This window comes from Monodelphis domestica, chromosome 5 (genome assembly GCF_027887165.1).
Source record: "Monodelphis domestica isolate mMonDom1 chromosome 5, mMonDom1.pri, whole genome shotgun sequence".
In the NCBI taxonomy this organism is placed as follows: domain Eukaryota; kingdom Metazoa; phylum Chordata; class Mammalia; order Didelphimorphia; family Didelphidae; genus Monodelphis; species Monodelphis domestica.
In genome coordinates this window covers 34,604,346-34,623,269 of record NC_077231.1, presented here as the reverse complement: position 1 = coordinate 34,623,269, position 18,924 = coordinate 34,604,346, and the positions used below count along the sequence as shown (strand labels likewise).

Below are 18,924 nucleotides of genomic sequence, written 5' to 3'. Positions count from 1 at the left end.
GGAGAAACTTCCTACTGAGTCTGTGACTGGGAAGAGATACATTTGCTTTCAACACAGCAAGTTGCTCTAATGCCACCTTTAAGAGATCATTGCTGAATAAGCTCTCTGGGGACTTCGAGTAATGGGGTAGTGGATGGACTTGGACATGGTTCATCACCCTGGAGCCCAGGCTCAGTCCAGTTTGTTATTTAGCTTTATTTCATACTGTGAAAATAAAGCAATGCCATTCTAGATCTCAGTTTGGTTTGTTAGCATCTTGCTTTGTCTTTACAAAAAGGAAAAGATTCCGAAGAACCTAAACATTTAAGCCTGCACATATGTAGGTGTGTATTCAAATGCATATGGATGTACTAGCCCTTCTTTCACTGCTATATATTTCAGGGGGGAAATCATTTTCTCTTTGTTGTATAATAATGGTCTTGAAGGCAGCCTGAGTTTATGCCATTAATCTGCATATTTTTGTCGGTGTTTGTCTGCTTCGTTGTGTAAACCTTAAAATTTCTTAGACTTATAAATGTTGGAAATTTCACCATTGGGAAATTTCATACTTGAAAAATTTCCTATTGATAGTGGGAACTCTATTGGAATGTGAACCCCATTGGTATGGGAGGTTCCTCCTCCTCCCTTCTTAAGATTACTTTAGGACAGAAACCTTTTGCTGAACAATGGAAAGGGCTTTGACCTATGCTTAAGCATAGAACAGGAATTTCTTTGAGTCATGATTGATTTTAGAATTGATACAATAGAGATACTTGGAATGACAGAACCAGGTCTGGGAAAATACAATTTCCACCCCACTCAGTCCTAACAGGATTTAGGAAGGGCTGCAGCAAAGGATCAAGATTTAATTATTGAGAATATGACCTTCAACAGACATGTGCAAGCCACAGACCTCTGGGCGGTCCTGGGTTAAGCTAGAGCCACCATTGGCACAGGGAAGACATGGACAGTGATTGGTAGATGTGAGAACTGAGGGGAGGGAACTTGGATGGTTTCCTTAAAGATAGAGGGGCTGAGGACTGAGGGGGTTGGTTGGAGAGGTTTTTGGTCTGAGAGGTGGTGCTTTGAGGATTGGCTCTGAAGGAAGCTGAAGGTGGGGGCCTCTGAGACTGTTTCTCCATTTTGGTCACGTGAGTAATAGGGACTGATCTCTTTTCTTTGCCCCAGCTATCTAAGGGCTTGGGCCTTTTGGCCCAGCCTAAACAGAGGGGGTATTTAAGCCCTATTCCCTTCTCTCCCCTTTCTCTCTCTCTCTCTCTCTCTCTATCTCTAATTCCTTTCTTCCTCCTGTTTGTAATTAAACTCTATAAAAGGCTGACGGCTGACTTGAGTTTTCATTTAGGAATTACATAGCTGAATTCCTTGGCGACCTTAAATTAATATATATCAGTCTTTTAAAGTGATTTCCTTGTCACAGTTGATGAGTCTGTTACTCCTCTTCCATTAGACTGGGAGCTCTTGAAAAGAGCATGAGACCCACAATGGACAATCAAGTTATGCACAGGATAAATTTTAAATAATCAACAGAGGGAAGGGACGAGAATTAAGGGGGATCTAGAAAGACTTCTTGCAGAAGGTGAGATTTTAGGAAGGAAGCCAAGAAAGCCAGAAGGATGACAAAGGAGACATTCTGGGCATCAAGTAGATACCCAATGAAAATGCCTGGACTTGGGAGATGGAGTGTCTCATTGAAGAAATTGCAAGGAAGGTCACTAAGTCACATAATCCAGTGGCAATAGAGTGGGGGGATGTAAGGCATTAGAAGAATGGAAAGGTGAACTTGTGTGTGTGCAGGGTGTTTGGCAGTGGCGGTGTCCAGGTGATGAAGAACTCTGAATGCCAAACAAAGGACTTAAAAAACGACACACCTTACTTTCTATCTTGGAATCGATATTATGTATTGGTTCCAAGGCAGAAGAGCAGTAAAGGCTAGGCAATGGGAGTTAAGTGACTTGCCCAGGGTCACCCAGTCAGGAAGTGTTTGAGGCTAGGTTTGAACTCAGGACCTCCCATCATTAGGCCTGGCTCTCTATCCACTGAGCCACCTCACTGCCCCTCAACAAAGCATTTTATATGGGATTCTGGAGGGAATAGGGAATTATTGGAATTGAGTTTGAGGTTGATAGGGTCAGACCAGCACTATAGGGAAATCACTTTGGTGGATGAATGGAGAATGGACCAGAGTGTGGAGAGACATGTCAGGGAGTCCAACCAAGAGGCAACTGAAACAGTTCAGGTGTCCTATGATAAGCACCTGGCCAGTATCAGAGAAGGGAAGGAGTAGATGTGAGAGATGGTATGAAGGCAAAAATGGACAAGGCTTGCAGCAGGCTGAATAGGAGGGGAAATAGAAAGTTGATGATGAAACCCAGGTTGGGAGTCTGGGGGATTGTGATGATGGGGCTCAAGAATAATTGAGCTCAATAGTATTGAGTGGATTATTCAATAGTAATAGGGAAGTTAGGAAGAAGAGGATTTGAGGGGAAAGATCATTAGTTTAGTTTTAGACCTTTTTGACATACTTTAGCCCCTCCTTGGTCCAACACCAATCCAAACTAGCAGCCCTCCCTCCCCAGCACTGTTGGAACAATGGAACAAAGGACTGTGGTATCACCTGTTCTACAAGACAGAACATCAAGATTCTTTGTTCCAGTCTGAGGGATCCAAGACAAACAATATTCTGTCCCCCGCTCAATAACTCTTCATTCCTGGCCTCTGGAGTGTGGATTAATCCTGAGTAACTCTCAAGGTAGTGGTTGGCTATCAATATTGATACCCCATTAAATATCCTTATAACCCCAGTAAAAACAGTAAGAGTCAGTCTCTTCCAGTGATACTCCTGTCCCTGCCCTTAGCCCAAGAGTCATATGTAATAAGGGATTATTTCAGTGATAAATGATAACTTAAGATCAGATCTGCCAATCTTCTTCCTTCCTCCCTTTTTCCTCCCTTTACCCTCCCTGGTTTTCCTCCCTCCTTGTCCCTCCTCCCTTCTTCCCTGCCCTTCCAGTTATTCCTCTGTTGGTCTCTCTAAATCAACTCAGGGTGAGTTTTGTGATGTCTCAAATACTATTTCTCTTCTTTAAGATTAAGTAAGGAGTTTATTGGGGAAGAAGGGAAAGATAAGGAAATGGAAGGAAAGAGGGCTTTGAGGTTTCCATAATCACTAGAATAATTCCTAGGTTAGAGAATGGTGAAATATAGTTCAGATTGAGAAAATGGGTTAACAGGTCTGGAAATTCAGTCACTGTAACAGCAGAGAAATCAGAGAGAGCTGGACTTTTGTGCTTCTTTCTTTCTGTCCCCAAGCCAAGAGACCCAGATTTCAGTTTGTCTCCTCCTTTATCAACAGTCTTTTCTGGTCACCATTCCAATTAGAATGTTCTCTTGAGTGACAGCTCAGTAGTCCCAGCTACTCCAGCTCTGTTGCAAACTTTTACTTCCAAATCTTTCTTCCACAACATTACACATAAAAGCCTAAAAGTCAGTGTGGGAATGCCATACTCTCTTAAGATATGTAGTAGAGTAAGAGGTAAGAAGACCCCTTTTAAGATCCTGCTGTAATGTAGACTACCAGTCATCTGAGTCCAGGAGTGAAGAAGATGTTACCTTTCTAGCTCTGTCTCTGTGTCTCTGTCTCTGTCTCTGTCTCTGTCTCTGTCTCTCTCCCTCTCTCTCGGCCAAATACACACCTCCCCTTCCCTTCCCTTGTGTTTAAACTCTCAGGTTGGGGCTCCCACAGCCTGCCAGATGTAAACAAAGGTATTGAGGTCAATAGGGAAATAAAGGCTCTGTGAAAAGCAGGAGGGCAGCTTGTCAGTTTTCTGACCCACTCTCCCCTGAGGAATCAGTGGGTCAGTGCTGCTCCCTGGTCCTGGTTATCTGTCCTGGCACCAAAAAGTTTCAGGAATTGTTCTGGGTTGCACTTTGTACAACAACCGACCTTTTGATGGTCCCTAAAGCTCCCATTTTGCAAGATAGTCTCATAGTTCTGAGGGGATGCCAGGATCCATCAGCAGGATGACAGCATAAAATGTAACATCACTCAATGATGTCCTGTGAACTCAGAATTGAATTTGCCCTATAAATTGGGGGCTTTGCTGTCTTCCTGTGGGCATGGCAGGCTTGAGGGAGAGTCCCCGCTCTTATGCAATAGTGAATAAAGTGTTTTCTTTTTTGCATTCCTAAAGGTCTCTCACTTTTATTATTTGGGTGCTCTAGACTACACTTTGGTATTGAGGAAGGCAGATTTCCCCTCCAAACACTGGGAACCCCCCCCTCCAAACAGCCAATGAGATTAATCCAACCTGCTTTATCCTCTACACCCCAATCCTTCCCCAACCTCTGAAAACCTATGACTTCCCTAACCTAGACAAGACCCTTTTGCTAATCCTCTTAGCATTAGGCCCCCTTACTCTCCCAATAAACTGCCATATCCACCTATTCTGGTCTCATTCATCTCTTAGGTCAAGCCCCCATCAGTCAGAATGACAACTTAAATTGTAAGAAGTACAGAACATCCCATTCAAGATGTCTAATGAGCAGTTGGATAGAAGACACTGGAGGGCAGCAGAGAGGCTAGGGCTGGATAAATGCATCTCAGAATGATCAACATAGAGATGAGTGAATGTTTGGGAGCTGATGAGATCACCATCTGAAATAGTATGGAGAGTGAAGAGAAAAGAGCCTGGGCAGAGCTATGTGGGAAAACTGGTTAATGGCCATGGTCTGGATAAAGAGCCAACAAAAGGAACAGAGGAGTGGTGAGATAGGAAGAGAACCAAAGGAGAGAAGAATCCTGAAAATCTAGAGAGAAGAGAACACCAAGGAGGCTAGAATGATCAACAGTATCAAAAGCTTCAGAGAGATCACGAAAGACGAGGTCTGAGAAAGACCATTAGATCTAGGAATTAAGAAATCATTAGTAACTTTAAAAAGAGCAGTTTAGCTTGAATTGTGAGGTTAGAAAACAGACTGTAGAGAATTATGAAGAAGGTAAAAGGAAAGGAGAGGCATCTGTTGTAAATGGCATTCTCAAAGACTTTAGCCACAAATGACAAATGGGAAGAAAGCTATGGAATGATAGGGAAAGGGGATGGAAAGATCAACTTTGAGCATGAGGACACATAAGCATGTTTACAGGAAATAGGGAAGCAGCCTCTCTCTGAGAGAGAGAGAGAGAGGGAGAGAGACAGAGAGAGAGTGAGACTGAAGATAAGTGAAAGTGGGGATAAAAGAAGGGGGCAATCTGGAGAACATGGAATAGAATAGGTAGATGAAGATGTTTTGACTTGGCAAGGAGAATAACCACCTTATTATTTGAGATTTGATGACAGAGAGATTGGCAGAGGTAATCCATGCTGAATGACTTCCATTTTTTCAGTGAACTATGAGGTAGTGTTCTGGAGCCATAGGAGTCTGAGGAGGAATGAGATTTAGTAGGGCAGTTGTATGGAGTGTGACAGTGAGTTAATTAGGGAGCTGCAAAAGAGTTGCTTTGCAGCAGTGAGGGCCTACATCTCACCATACACCAAGATAAAGTCCAAATGGGTACTAAGTCTATAAATAAAAGGTGATACCACAAACAAATTAGGGGAGCACAGAAACGTTTACCTGTCAGAGTTACAGTTAAAGGGAAGAATTTATGACCAAAGAAGACATTGAGAACATGACAAAAAATGAAATGGATCAAGTTGATTGCATCAAATTAAAAAAGGGTTGTACAAACAAAACCAATGCAGCCAAGATTAGAAGGTAAACAACAAACTGGGGAAAACATTTTCTAGCAAGTGTCTCTGACAAAAAGTCCAGGAATCTGTCATTTCATTCAGCAGCACACACATAGGAGTGAAATAATGGTGGGAGTGACCCAAGGATCAAGATGAGGAAGGAAGGAGAGTGTTAATAGAGCAGGGACAAGGCACAGCTCTCAGGGGTTACTCTGTAAATAATGTGCCTTATACTATGCTAAATATTAGTAAATCAGGTGGCAGAACCTAGGATAGGTGTAGCAATATTTTTTTAAAATCTCTGTCCCCTGTAATTTTTTTGAAACCCTATTTTTTGACACAATTGCTGTGGACGTGCCAGCTCGCACACTGAGTTGTAGCTGAAGGTAGTCAGTTCCAGGTGATGCTGGGTAAAGGTCTAGATATTTAAAGAAAGCCTTGGCAAAAGAGACCTGGGTGAGGTCAATAATTGCGGCAGCGTAGTCCTTGGGTTTCAGGGAAGGGGTAAAGGAGAAGAATTGTCCAAAGATTCCTGGATTGATCAAGTGAGGATTTTCCTGGTCTTGCCTGTGCTTAGAATGCCCATTAACTGGGTCCTACCAGTCTACCAAAGGCTGATAATGATAAACTTCCCCCCACTCCAAGTTCCATTCACCTCTGACTGGTGCATGAGGTTAATACTTAACTAACAGTAGTTAAAGCCTTGAGTCTAAGGCTTTTATTAGTCTACAATAAGTTCTGTGCTTATCTGTCCATGTTATGGGATCTTAAATTGTACATTCCTAGAGGTTAGCAATTGTGTCTACTTACCCTTGATTCTGAATTCAGAATCCTGGAGTGCCTGGAAGATAAACAGGTATTTAAGGGAGGCTGATGACGTGAAAGGCTGTGCGTGCCTGGACTGTTCAGTAAGGTTCACATCCTCAGGAGACCTTTCAAACTTCCTCAAGTTGAATATTATTAGCCCACATTGGCCTGCCACCCCCTGGTGAATCAGAAAATCTATTAGTGGGAGGTCTGACCACATCACACACTTTTCCCATCCCACCTCCCCAACACTGTCACAGAATATATGCCACGTATCACCTGGAATATCAAATATCAAATCCTCTGGTCTGCCATTCCTACCTTTACAGTTTCCTTATACCTCCCGCCTTCCCTCAATCTACCCCCCACCAAACGGAGGTTTAGTATTTTCTTGAATATTTATGAACAATGTATTTCCTCTTTTGAAAACTGTCAGAAAATTAAAAAAAATATTAATACTTTATGTATTGAAATTAAAGTAGTTGCCAAACAAGTACAGATTACAAGTAATGAATTAATGGAGAGTCTCTAATAGGTATACAAATGTTTATATTTAAATTCTTTGTTTATAATCTTTGTCCATATATCTATTGTGAATTGGATTTTGCCTCCATTATTTATTTATTTTTTAAACCCCTAATTTCTGTCTTAGAATTGATACTATTAGCTTGGAAAAAAAAAAAAACAGAACTATTTAAGTGGTCAGAAAGACCAAATCTTTAATCAGGAAAGGGATAGGTCCAAAATTCAGCAGCGACACAGAGCCCAGCACCAAGAACTTTACAGGGCCTGCACCCTGGGACTCTGGGAACAGACCCCTGGGAGAAGACAATACGCTGGATGCTTTTTTCCAAAGAGTGCGAGAATTTGGGCGGTCATTTATACTCTGGAGAACTTGGTACAGCAAGCATGCATAGACAAACTGTAAGCAGGCTGCAAAGAGGTTGCAACCAGCAGCTGGGGTATCAGGGAGCAATCAACTATAACAGTTACAAAAGAAAGGGTCAAGCTAAGAGCTGGGCTTCCTGAGAGAGGAGTTTAATACAACATTTGACTTTATCTACTAATCTTACCCAAACTAGGGTCCCCAAACAGTTTAAGGTCTATCATTCAGCCCAAAACAGGGGTTTCTCAAAGGGCAGGGATAAACCTGGGGTGTCCAGATTTCAAGCTGACAATCCATGCTAAATATCAGTTCTAAGGTAACAGATCTGTAAGGGCTAGGCAGTCAGGGTTAAGGGACTTGTCCAGGGTCACATAGCTAGCTAGGAACTGTATGTTTAGGAATAAGGACCCAGCGAGTCCCTAAAACCGGAGGTAGTTATAGCCATTCTCCCTCTCCCCCGAAAGGACCAGCCCTGGGACCTCTTTTCTCCCTTCCCTGACCCCCTACCCATAGAAACCCTGCAGGCAAATCATCACATCCTGACATATGCCAGGAGCTGATAGACCCCAACCCCAGAAGTTCCTGTCACTCCCCCTTTTGACATGTGCCAGGAATTGATAACACCCCAGCCCCTGGAGTTCCTGTCAACTTCCTGTTCACCCCACCCCCCACCCCAGGAATTCCTGTACCCTCCTCCTACCACTCCAGGATAAAAAGCCTGCAAGCCCCAGACTCGGGGCTCCAGCCATTTTTAGAGTGCTGAGCCCAAACTGCAGCTTGTTAAATAAACTCCCTCCTGTGGGTTACATTGTTGGTCATTGTTTCATCCTTGGGATCGATTAACTGAACACTTCACCTCCAGCCCAAATTATGATTGAGGGGTTATTTTGGGGGGAGGGAGGGTATAACCCTCTTATGTTTATAGCTGTTCAGTAATTTTTTCAATAGTATGAAAATTTTTGCAACTCCATTTGAGGTTTTTGTGGCAAAGACACTAGAGTGGCTTGCTATTTCCTTCTCCAGCTCTTTTTACAGATGAAGTGAGGGAGATCAAAACAGAAGAAACTGAGATAAACAGGGTTAAGTGACTTGCCCAGAGTCATTTAGTTGATGTGTCTGGGGTCAGATTTGAAGTCATGTCCTCCAGACTCCAGACCCAGCTCTCTATCCACTTAGCTTAGCCTTCTTTTTATTTCCTAATAGTACCTTACATATTTTAGATGTCAAATTTTTAATGTTATACTTCGTAGTTGATTTTTTTTAATCTTATTTTTTCTTATGTTGTTTTTGTTGCATAGAATTCTCCTCGGATTCCTTTGAGAGCTGTGTTGGAACAATATCCCTAAAGCAAGCCGGCTTTATGTCTCACTTTATGTCCCCACCGTTAAGCAATTTCTGGAAATGACAAATAATGACTTTCCCATTTCTGTTGGAAGAGTAAAGTATGAGCTCCATTAGAAGCAATAAGTAAATACCCCTCATAACTTCATGGTGATGTGGGACCCTAGGTTTGCCTTGCACTCCCAAATTATAGAAGTGTTTCAGGCCAAACTGTAAGCAGGAAAATCCTTTGCTTCCTTGCATTCTTGTTAAGGCTAAAAAAGGGTCAGCCTGGACTTCAAAGGCTAATGATAAGAAAGACCCTTGAGAGAATTATCCTCCCTGGATCATCCTCTAGGAGGCAGCTTTCCATCTATACTATCCTCCCAGCCACATTCAACATGAGTTCTAAGTTAATAAATTTCTCTTTTTATTTCTAAGCTAAGCTATGGAGTCTTGCATTCTGGCAAAGAATACCCTTCAAGCCCCCCACAACAATGGGGTAGTCTGATCTTTCAAAAGGAAAAAAAATCGTCTTTTTGTCACAAAAATTATCCTGAAATATGGTCTCTGCCATCCATCCTGTTTCTCTCTGGGGTGTTGATTTTTTTTATCTCGATATAGGAGATATTGATATTATTTACATTTTAATTATATCAGTTTCTACTTCAAATGGAAGAATATCTTTCATCTTACTTCTGGTTTACCATTTCAGCCTGGCAAGACCTTTTGGGATCCTAATCCATCATCCAGCCTGATGACACAGGAGAGCATTGAACTGAGTCAGAGGTTTTGTATATGTATGTAGAAATTAGCTACCCACCACCTCTCTTGAGTCTTGGCATTCTCCCTTGTAAAGTGAAAGGTTTAGGCTATGACCTCACAGGCTCTGTCCAATTCTAAATTCTACCATGTTGTTCTTTTTTTTTTAAACCCTTACCCTCAATCTTAGAATCAATACTGTGTATTGGTTCTAAAGCAGAAGAGTGGTAAGGGCTAGGCAATGGGGGTTAAAGTGATTTGCCCAGGGTCATACAGCTAAGAAGTGTCTGAGGTCACATTTGAACCCAAGACCCCCAACTCTAGAATCCTACCATCTTCTTATGCATTACAGATTTCTCAGCCTCTGAGAAGGAAAGGTGGTTTGAGAAGTCACCTGGAAGCTAGGAAGACCTAAGGAGGAAGTCAATGCTCTAGGCAACCCAAGGCTCTAAGTTACAGAGAAGTGCTTAGGGAGTTGGTAGAGAGTTATTCCCCCCAGAAGTTCCCCAGACTGGTAAAACCATAAATCCCTGTTTTGCGTGGGACAAAAAATAGGTTTTCTGAAAACATGAATTACAAAACACTAGAGAAAATGGTAGCGTTATTGCAGGACCTTAAAGTTAAACCTGAACGGAACCAGAAAGATGTGAAATCCAACAAATACACAAATTTTTTTTTGACAGGATTACCAAGGAAACCAATTTTATTTTATTTTTTAACTTTATTATTTATTTATTTGGGAAATTTTTATTTAGTCAATTTAGAACATTATTTGTGGGTTATCAGAATCATATTCTTTTCCTTCCTCCCCTCCCTTACCCCTTCCCATAACCGATGCACAATTCCACTGGGTATTGCATGTGTCCTTGATCAGAACCTATTTCCATGTTGTTGATGTCTGCACTAGGGTGATCTAAATAGAGTCTGCATCCCCAATTATATCCCCATCAACCCATGTAATCAAGTAGTTGTTTTTCTTCTATGTTTCTACTCCTACAGTTTTTGCTCAGAATGTGGATAGTGTTCTTTCTTGTAAGTCCCACTGAGTTGTTCAGGAGCACTGCATTGCCACTAATGGAGAAGCCCAAAGGGCTCTAAAAGACTGTCTGCCCTTTGACCCAGCCCTAGCACTGCTGGGTTGTACCCTAAAGAGACAATAAGGAAAAAGACATGTACAAGAATATTCATAGCTGCGCTCTTTGTGGTAGCAAAAAATTGGAAAATGAGGGGATGCCCTTCAATTGGGGAATGGCTGAACAAATTATGGTATCTGTTGGTGATGGAATACTATTGTGCTCAAAGGAATAATGAACTGGAGGAATTCCATGGAAATTGGAACAACCTCCAGGAATTGATGCAGAGTGAGAGGAGCAGAACCAGGAAAACATTGTACACAGAGACTGACACACTGTGGTATAATCGAATGTAATGGACTTCTCCATTAGTGGCAATGCAGTGATCCTGAACAACCCCGAGGGAATCTATGAGAAAGAACACTAATCACATTCAGAGGAAAAACTGTGGGAGTAGAAACACCAAAGAAAAACAACTGCTTGAATATATGGGTTGAGGGGGATATGATTGGGGATGTAGATTCTAAATTGCAAAGATCAACAATATGAAAATAGGTTCTGATCAAGAACACATGTAATACCCAGTAGAATTGCAGTGGGCTATGGGAAGGGGAGGGGTAGGGGAGGGAGGGATAGACTATGATTCTTGTAACCCAGGAATAACGTTCTAAATTGACTAAATCAAATTGCCCTCCAGGATGGTTGGATCAATTCACAATTCCAGCAGCAGTGCATTAATGTCCCAACTTTGCCTCATCCCCTCCAACATTCATTACTTTCCTTTTCTGTCATGTTATCATAATCTGCTATGTGTGAGGTAATACCTCAGAGTTGTTTTGATTTGCATCTCTCTGGTTATAAGAGATTTAGAACACTTTTTCATGTGCTTATTAATTGTTTTGATTCCTTTATCTGAAAATTGCCTATTCATAATTTTTTGTACAATTGATTTAGCTGTTTTATAAATTTGAGTAATTAGACCTTTGTCAGAAGTTTTTGTTCTGAAGATTTTTTCCCAATTTGTTGCTTCCCAATTTTGGTTGCATTGATTTTGCTTGTACAAAACCTTTTTCATTTAATGTACACCAGTGTTTTGTTTTTAATAGTCCCCCTAATTCCCACCCTTATTTTACTTCCCCTTCTATCCCCCCCCCTTCTTATTCCCCTCTTATTTTCTTTACAATCTTAATCGGTGAAGTTCATCTTCCTCCCCTTTGCTGTACAGACGGGGGAAACAGGTCCAAGAATGAGGCAGGGGCGTGTCCAGGGAAAGAAATAAGGAATTATTAAGCTAGTGTTTTATAAATATTTCATTTTTGCCTCACAACCACCCTCGGCAATAGATGCTACTCTTATATTCAATTTTACAGACGGGGAAACAGAAGCAAACAGCGGTTAGGTGGCTTACTGAGGATCTCACAGCCGGTGCCTAACGCTATATTTGAACTAGTGTTTCTGACTCCAGGACCGGCGCTCTCTTCAAGTGTGGGGATCCGAGTTGGGGTCCAGAAAGCCGGGTGTAAAAGGAAAGCGAATACGCCCCTAGTCTGCATGCAGGACCAGGCATGCCCGCTAGGGGCCGCCAGGGAGCGCCCCGGGCCCGGAGTACTGTCAGCGGCCATATTGGAAGTCGACCACTGCACTTGTGCTTCTGCCTGAGGAAACGCGGGGATACTTCCGGAAGGCCGCTCCCCGGAGGGCGCACCCGACAGGTGCCTCACCTGATTTGCTCCAGTCTCTTCTGAAGTCCCTTCTTGGACAGGAGCCTAGCGTTGGGCCGAGAACCGGAGCCACCCAATCAGCTCTCGGTGGAGGCGCGTGCGCAAATGGACTCGCGACCTCACGGTAACCCTTGACCTCACGACAGCCTCTCCCCCTCCCCCAGTGTCAAGATGGCGCTGTCCAGGGTCTGCTGGAGACGCTTTTCTCTAGGCGGTCCCCCAGGACCCTTCTTCTCTCTGCGGCTGCAGCCTGGGCGCCGGAGCCCGGCCTGGGGGCCTCCTAGGTGAGGAACTTCTCCATTCCTCGCGCCCCATGGCCTTTCTCCGACATTTCCCGCGCTCAGGTTCTACGCTTCTCCCCCAGTATGGCCCCTGCATATTCAGCCCGCTCCCTACCCCAGCTTTTCTAACACCGGGAGTCCTCCCTAGCGTCCCGCCTGCACCGGTCCCCCTGCCAGGACCCGCCCCTCTTCCTCCTTCGGCTCTCTCCCTCTCCTCCCCCTTTCCTCTCTTTCCTCCTCCTCCCCTTTTCCTCCTCATCTCCTTTTTGCTCCCCCACCCCCAAACACATTCAGAACTCTTGCTTAGCATTCAGCTTCCTCCCGGCCTGCCTTGAGCTCCCTTCTCGTGGACTAGGGTCCAGCAGGGACCAGACTAGGTGAAGAGAAGCCAAAGAAAGCCGGGAACCCTGATGATTGTCAGAGTGTGTGATCTCTTCCTCCGCAGACCTTCCAGGCTTCATCTCTCCTCCAAAGTTGCCCTGAAGAGCGTTTTCTCCTCCGTGATGACCAAGGCAAAGTTGGTTAATGATAAATATAATCGCTTCTTGGAGCGTCGCTTCCCCCGATTCTATCTCGTGTATTCACTCTTCCTGCAAGGTAAAAAAAAAAAGGCAGGAATGGAAGCCGCTGGGACTGGCTCTTGGGCAATGAGCAAAGGGTAAGGGCCAGTGAGATCAGTCACAGGCTGCCTCCTGGAAGGAAGAGCTGGGCCAGAATCACCCCCACAACCTGCTGACCAAAATTAATACCTCCTGACCAGGGCCCCAGACACAGGACATCTTGGTGGTGAAATGAGAAACCACTCCTGGGCCTTCCCACTTGTGAAATCTCTTTTCCTGGCCTCAGAGCAATTGTTGCAGACCCTCTGTTAGGCTTTGAATGGGATTCTTCAGCAGTGAGGGGGAAAAGCAGCACTGTGATTTGTCTACTGAGGGAACACAGGCCTTCCCATCCAGCTTCCTATGGAGTCTGAAGCCAGTCCACAAGTAATTTAGTAGTCAAGGTGCTCAGCACTGTGCTGGTAGAAAGTAATTAGGGGGCAGCAAGGTGGCTGGTGAACAAAGAGCCTGGCCTGGAGATCTGAGGACTTGGCTTCAAATGTGATCTCAGCATTTCCTAGCATTATGACCCTGGGCAAATCACCTAATCCCAATTGCTCAGCCCTTACTGCTTTTCTGTCTTTGAATTTGTTCTAAGGCAGAAGGTAAGGGTTAAATAAAAAATTTAAAAAGTAGAGTGTGGACGCGTGTGGACATTTTTGGGAGATTATGATGTTTGGAAAATAGGTTTAAGAAAAAAGAAAGTCATAATTAGATGTGGCCCCTTCAGTAAAGCACAATGGGAAACAATAGGTACAGTGAACAGAAGTTTGTGACTGCTGGAGAGGGGAATCAGTGATTGGAATATGAAGGTTTGGGGGTGCAGAAGTGACCACAAGTGAGTATTGATTGAAACAAGAGAAGAAGATATATTGTTTATTAGATGAAAGGAAGGCAGTTATCCCAAGACAGTGCAAAAGTCTTAGTTTGACTGGAAATGAGGGGCAGGAGAGATTAGGAAAGTGTTAAAAGAGGCTTCAATGGTACTTAATAAAAGCTTGTTTTTTGGATGGGGAAGGATGAATAGGGTGGTAAAGGGTGAATGTGCTTGTAAAGCAGAGGATTCCAGCCTGGATACAACCTCATCCTCTATGTTCTTCTTTAATGAGGCAGGATTTCAGATGCTTTGGGCTGATGCAAAAAAAGCTAGAAGAATAAAGGCATTGATGGCCCAGCAAAAATTAATGTTTCATCAGCTTTCATACCGGGATATGGAGCATATGAGACAGGTATGGGTCAGAGAATTGGACTGTGTGTGGGAAATGTATTTGGCATGGTTTAAAGAACAAATCAATGATTTATTTCCTTTTCTATTTCATTGATGTTGTTGGCTATGAGACTAGAAGCTTGCCATTCCTATTTAGATGTGGGTATTCTGTAGGCATGTCACTGAGCCAGAATTATTTTTTAGAGCAAATCTCCCTGGAGCTTTAAGAACCTTTCTTTATAGCGGGGAGTTTTTTATTTAAAAAGTAAGCATGAAAATCTAAATGGGTTGCTGAACATAAAGGAAGACACCTTTAAGGGTAAACTAGTGAAAAATCCTGAAGCAGAGGATGAGGAACATTTCATGAGACATTTGAAGACATCTCTTATCCCTTCCTGGGAAACATAGAGCCCATTTTGCAGTGGGATGGGGGAGGTCCATCATAGGAAGGCACTTCCCAAGCTGAAATAGCAGCTATGTTTACTTTCTGCTCAGTTTCGACGAGATATCACCAAGTGTCTTTTCCTGGGCATCATTTCCATCCCACCCTTTGCCAACTACCTGGTCTTCCTGCTGATGTGAGTATAGACTTTAGGTTTTTAAGCCTCAGCATTTTTAGAAAGATCATAGTATTCTAGTCCAACCCCCTCATTTTGCAGATGAAGTTACTGAGGCCCAGAGAAGATTTACCCAAGTTCATATAGGTAGTTGTGACAGAACACAGTATTTGAACTCAGAACCCCTAACTTTAACTCTAGTTCTCTTTTCTTGCAGCTTTATATATTTTCTAATTTTCTAATGGAAAGCTTTTAAAGCATTTCATTTCTGAACCTTGGTGGATCTTATCAAACTAGCCTCCTCAGATATCATGCCTCAAGCTATTTGGCAGGTACTCTGAGAGAACAGGGCAAAATGGAATTGGATGGGGTAAGTAGCAATTTGTGGCCACTCATAAAAGTTCCCAAGGGCAGAGCAATTTGGGGCTCCCCTCAAAAGCAAACTCCATATTTTTATTTTATCATTGCCATTGTTGATGACTGGCCAAACGGATGCACGATCAGGTTTTTTTCATGCTGTGTGCATGGTTCTGAAGGTTGCAGCTTCAGCCCTCATGTGCAATATAGTATTCAAGACCATTTGTAACTCTGACCCTTATTCTTCACCTTGGTTCAGAAAAATCCCCTCCCTTTGATTGCTGCATGTCAGGCCAGTCGTTTCTTCTTACTTCAATGTATTTTTTTGTTCCTTAGAAACTCAGCTAGAAGAGAACAGTTAAGGAAATCAAGTATCTCCTTTTTTCCCCCAACATCAGCTCCTGAAAGCTTTAATTTCTGACAAGGATATCCTGACAGGCACTTTTCCCTTTAGGTATTTGTTTCCCCGGCAACTGCTGATCCGGCATTTCTGGACCTCAAAGCAGCAGATGGAATTCTTGGATATCTACCATGCTCTCCGCAAGCGGTCTCATCCAGAGATCCTCAGCTGCTTAGAAAAGGCCATCCCTTTGGTGTCAGATGAGGCTCTCCGGTGGCATTTGACACAGCTGTGCACCAAGGTACCTTCTGGGTTCACTTTTCCTAGGAGCAAATTCCCAGAATTTCCTTGAAACCAAGTGCCAAGCAGAGCAGACTTATGGTGGGGCCAGATGGAGGGGTGTCACTGAGGGGCCTATTTCTCACTTCCCAGGTAGAATGTCAGAGTGAATTTAACTACCACCATCTCTTGCTTTTGCAAGGTTCGGAATGGTGCTTCTCCTGGTGTACATGATCTGCAGCCTTTGAAGGAGTGTTTCTCTGACTATCCCCTGAACATGGTTTATCTTTCTACTGCACACATGGTAAGTTCTTTGAGGCTTTCTTCCCTCCTTCCCTTCCAGCCCCTACTTACCTTGAGCCCCCCTTCCTAATTGGAGGAATAACCCGTGACCCGTCCTTGTGTGCTACCATGTCACAGAAAGCCTTGAGTCGGGCCATGTTTCTCACACCTCACCTACCCTCTGTTTTGCTGAGATACCGTCTGCGTTATCACATCACTGTGCTTCACCAACTAGACAAAGCTTTGAAAAGACTGGGGATTGGCCAGCTGACTGCTCAGGAAATAAAATCGGTGAGAGCTTGGTTTTAGCTATAACCCTAAACCTTTGTGGAGCTTCGTGATCCCGCTGGGGTTTGGAGCCACAGCGAGGCTCGAGTAGGGCCCACTCCTTGTTCTTCCTCCTCCAACCCCTTGTTCATCTGTGATTACTACAGGAGCTGGGCACAGTGTCCTGGGTGCTTGGCTTTTTTTCCTCCCCTCTGGGGCACCAATCTAAAGGATACTGTAGCTCCATTGTATAGATTACCCAGCCTGCTTTTCCTCTCATTACCAGCTCTCTCTGCTGTTGGCTCCTCAACCAGCATGTGAGAAACTCAAACCTGTCTAATTCACTGGTGAAAGGTTTGTTGCAGAGACTCTTAACTTAATAAAAGGAGGTTCTCAGACTGAGCACCCATTTCCATTCTCTTGGCTCTCCTTGTCCCCACAACTACTGAGAAATTCTTCTTTGGGTATGTTTAGGCTTGCTATCTCCGTGGCCTGGATTCCACCCACCTTGCTGAAGAGAAGTGCCAAAAATGGCTGAAAGACTGGCTACAGCTTTCCTGTAGCTTGAGAAGTAAGACTCGAGTCCCTGTTTTCTTTGTGTGCTGTGACCTCTCCTTAGCTTAGCTTGGGGTTTGCCGGGGACTCCCAAGTGTCAGGTGGGAAGCGGAAGAACCTCCCTTGCTAGATAGGCGATGTCTCCAGGCAGCTGCTGGATTGAGGAGCCATAGAACCCCGAGAGAGCGATGGTGTTTAGGAGCACATTCATTTCACTGAAGCTTCTACTTAGATTAGATTAAGAGATGAGGCTGAATGGAAAGAAGACGTGCCTGGGGACAAGCTCTTAGAGTAAGAGTGGGTGGAACTCCTAGGACACTCATCTTTTGATGTCAAACCACTGGTACTAGTCAGCCTATTCCCAGGCCCTGATACCACTTTATACATGTGTATACCTCATGTCCTCTTCCCTTCCCATCCAGCAAGCTGTGGGCTTGGGGGTCAGGGCCTCTGCTCACTGCAGGACTAACACTGGTGGTGTTTTCAGGCAGCGAGATGTCCCTCCTGCTGCATGCTGTGGTCTTACTTTCTACCAGCTACCCTGGCACAAGGCGCTGAGGGAGCCACTAAAAAGAACAAGACTGTCCTAGATCTTTCTTGGATATGCAGCCTGGGACCAGGTGCCTGTCAGCCCCAGACTCCTAGACAGAGGAACAAATGCTACAGGCCTTATAGTATGGTATCCGAAGGAGGAGGAAGAGCTACTGTTTCCCTTCCAACTAGAACTGAAAACGAGTCCATTCAAATGGTGTGACTCTGGTGGGGTCTGTCCCCACACCAGTCAGTGTTATCTGGAAGCAGCCCTGTGCACTGGACCCCTTTGTGATCGTAATCAAGTTCCAGTTCTGGGAAAACAGCCTGTTTCATCTTCATTAAGGCCCTGTCTGCTGCTAGGTTCCTTCTGGCTGGTTTTCCACTGAACTAAATTCCTGTATGGTACAGGGAACAAAGCTACTTAAACTTAAGCACTTATACCCCTAAACAGTCTTCTGTCCCTTTATAAAGTTGCCAGAGAGGGATATTCTTCTTCCCTTGCTGGCCCAGTATTTTCTCCTACTCCTTTCTAAGTGTATCCCTCACAGCAGGCTACAGTAGTTAGCTCCTCTCTACCTACCTGAGATCCTGTATTGAAAGGGAAAAAGGGAAGTCTTTCCCCTTGGAAGAGAACCTTTCCCTGTGTACTCCCTTCACATGTTTACAGTTTCACCTGCTTTGTCTTAATGTCTGGGCTATTATATAGTCCCTGTGGATCTTAAGATTTCTGGCTCCTTCTACTGTGTAGTGGATAACCAACTACCTCTGCCACAGTAGCTGCAGTGTTTGGGCCACAGAGAACACTAGAAAAACACCAGTTAGTGCCTGGCTCAGTGTGTCCATCGTGGGAAGGTCTGTCCTCAAGAGACTGTAAATTGGGCTAAGTTTCTGTATGTGTACATGTCCGTGACTTATAACTTATTGTAAATGCATGAAGCAACATGTTCAACCACAAGATCTAATTAAACAAATGGCTACAAATTACTGCAATGTTCTAATCATTTTGTAAGAGACTGTCTTACCTCAAGAGACAAGTGGTCCTAAGTTGTGATTTAAGCTATAAATTACAGAAAAAGAAAGCGCTACAGACTAAAATTGTGCCTTATTTTTCCTTTAAATAATTCTTAGGGTCCTGATTGTATGTAGACAGATTTCACATTCACCAATTTGTGGACCCAAGTGTGGAAAACAAGTGGCAGCTGGATAAAGATCCCAAGAAATGAAACAAAGTGACCCCAGGAATTTAGGCCAGCTAAGGGATAAGAGAATACATGTTAAATATGAGGAGGGCCAAGAGTAAAAGATGCTCTCATAGAATAAAGAATTCTTCCCTTGTAAAATGTTGCCAGTCCTGACATTAATTCTTAG

At 43.7% G+C, this 18,924-nt stretch overlaps 1 protein-coding gene and 1 long non-coding RNA gene across 7 annotated transcripts; both read left to right on the top strand.

Annotated features, from left to right (window-relative positions):
* The first annotated feature begins 2,658 nt into the window (after positions 1 to 2,658).
* Positions 2,659 to 9,542, top strand: LOC130454453 (uncharacterized). Its single transcript, XR_008912056.1, has 4 exons — positions 2,659 to 2,749; positions 4,467 to 5,754; positions 8,721 to 8,889; positions 9,458 to 9,542. It is a non-coding gene; the product is annotated as an uncharacterized LOC130454453 (long non-coding RNA).
* Positions 9,543 to 11,960: 2,418 nt separating this feature from the next.
* On the top strand, positions 11,961 to 18,894 carry LETMD1 (LETM1 domain containing 1). Of its 6 annotated transcripts, none has more exons than XM_056798225.1 (9): positions 11,961 to 12,582; positions 13,025 to 13,176; positions 14,292 to 14,407; positions 14,881 to 14,963; positions 15,754 to 15,940; positions 16,121 to 16,222; positions 16,339 to 16,491; positions 16,942 to 17,038; positions 17,510 to 18,540. In XM_056798225.1, exons 1-9 carry the CDS (start codon positions 12,470 to 12,472, stop codon positions 17,578 to 17,580), a joined length of 1,074 nt encoding a protein of 357 aa, XP_056654203.1. In that variant the 5' UTR covers positions 11,961 to 12,469; the 3' UTR covers positions 17,581 to 18,540. The 6 variants fall into 6 exon arrangements, with proteins under 6 accessions (XP_056654203.1, XP_056654206.1, XP_056654204.1 ...); XM_056798228.1 differs by having other exon boundaries at positions 11,968 to 12,422; XM_056798226.1 differs by lacking the exon at positions 17,510 to 18,540 and adding an exon at positions 18,685 to 18,894 and having other exon boundaries at positions 12,434 to 12,582.
* The last annotated feature ends 30 nt before the right edge of the window (positions 18,895 to 18,924 follow it).

Excerpts from the sequence above, each read along its gene's own strand:
- LETMD1 (XM_056798229.1), top strand. The coding sequence starts at position 12,470 with ATGGCGCTGTCCAGGGTCTGCTGGAGACGCTTTTCTCTAGGCGGTCCC. Across the intron at positions 15,941-16,120 it reads TGACACAGCTGTGCACCAAG|GTTCGGAATGGTGCTTCTCC; the intron begins GTACCTTCTGGG and ends TGCTTTTGCAAG. Across the intron at positions 16,492-16,941 it reads CTGCTCAGGAAATAAAATCG|GCTTGCTATCTCCGTGGCCT; the intron begins GTGAGAGCTTGG and ends GGGTATGTTTAG.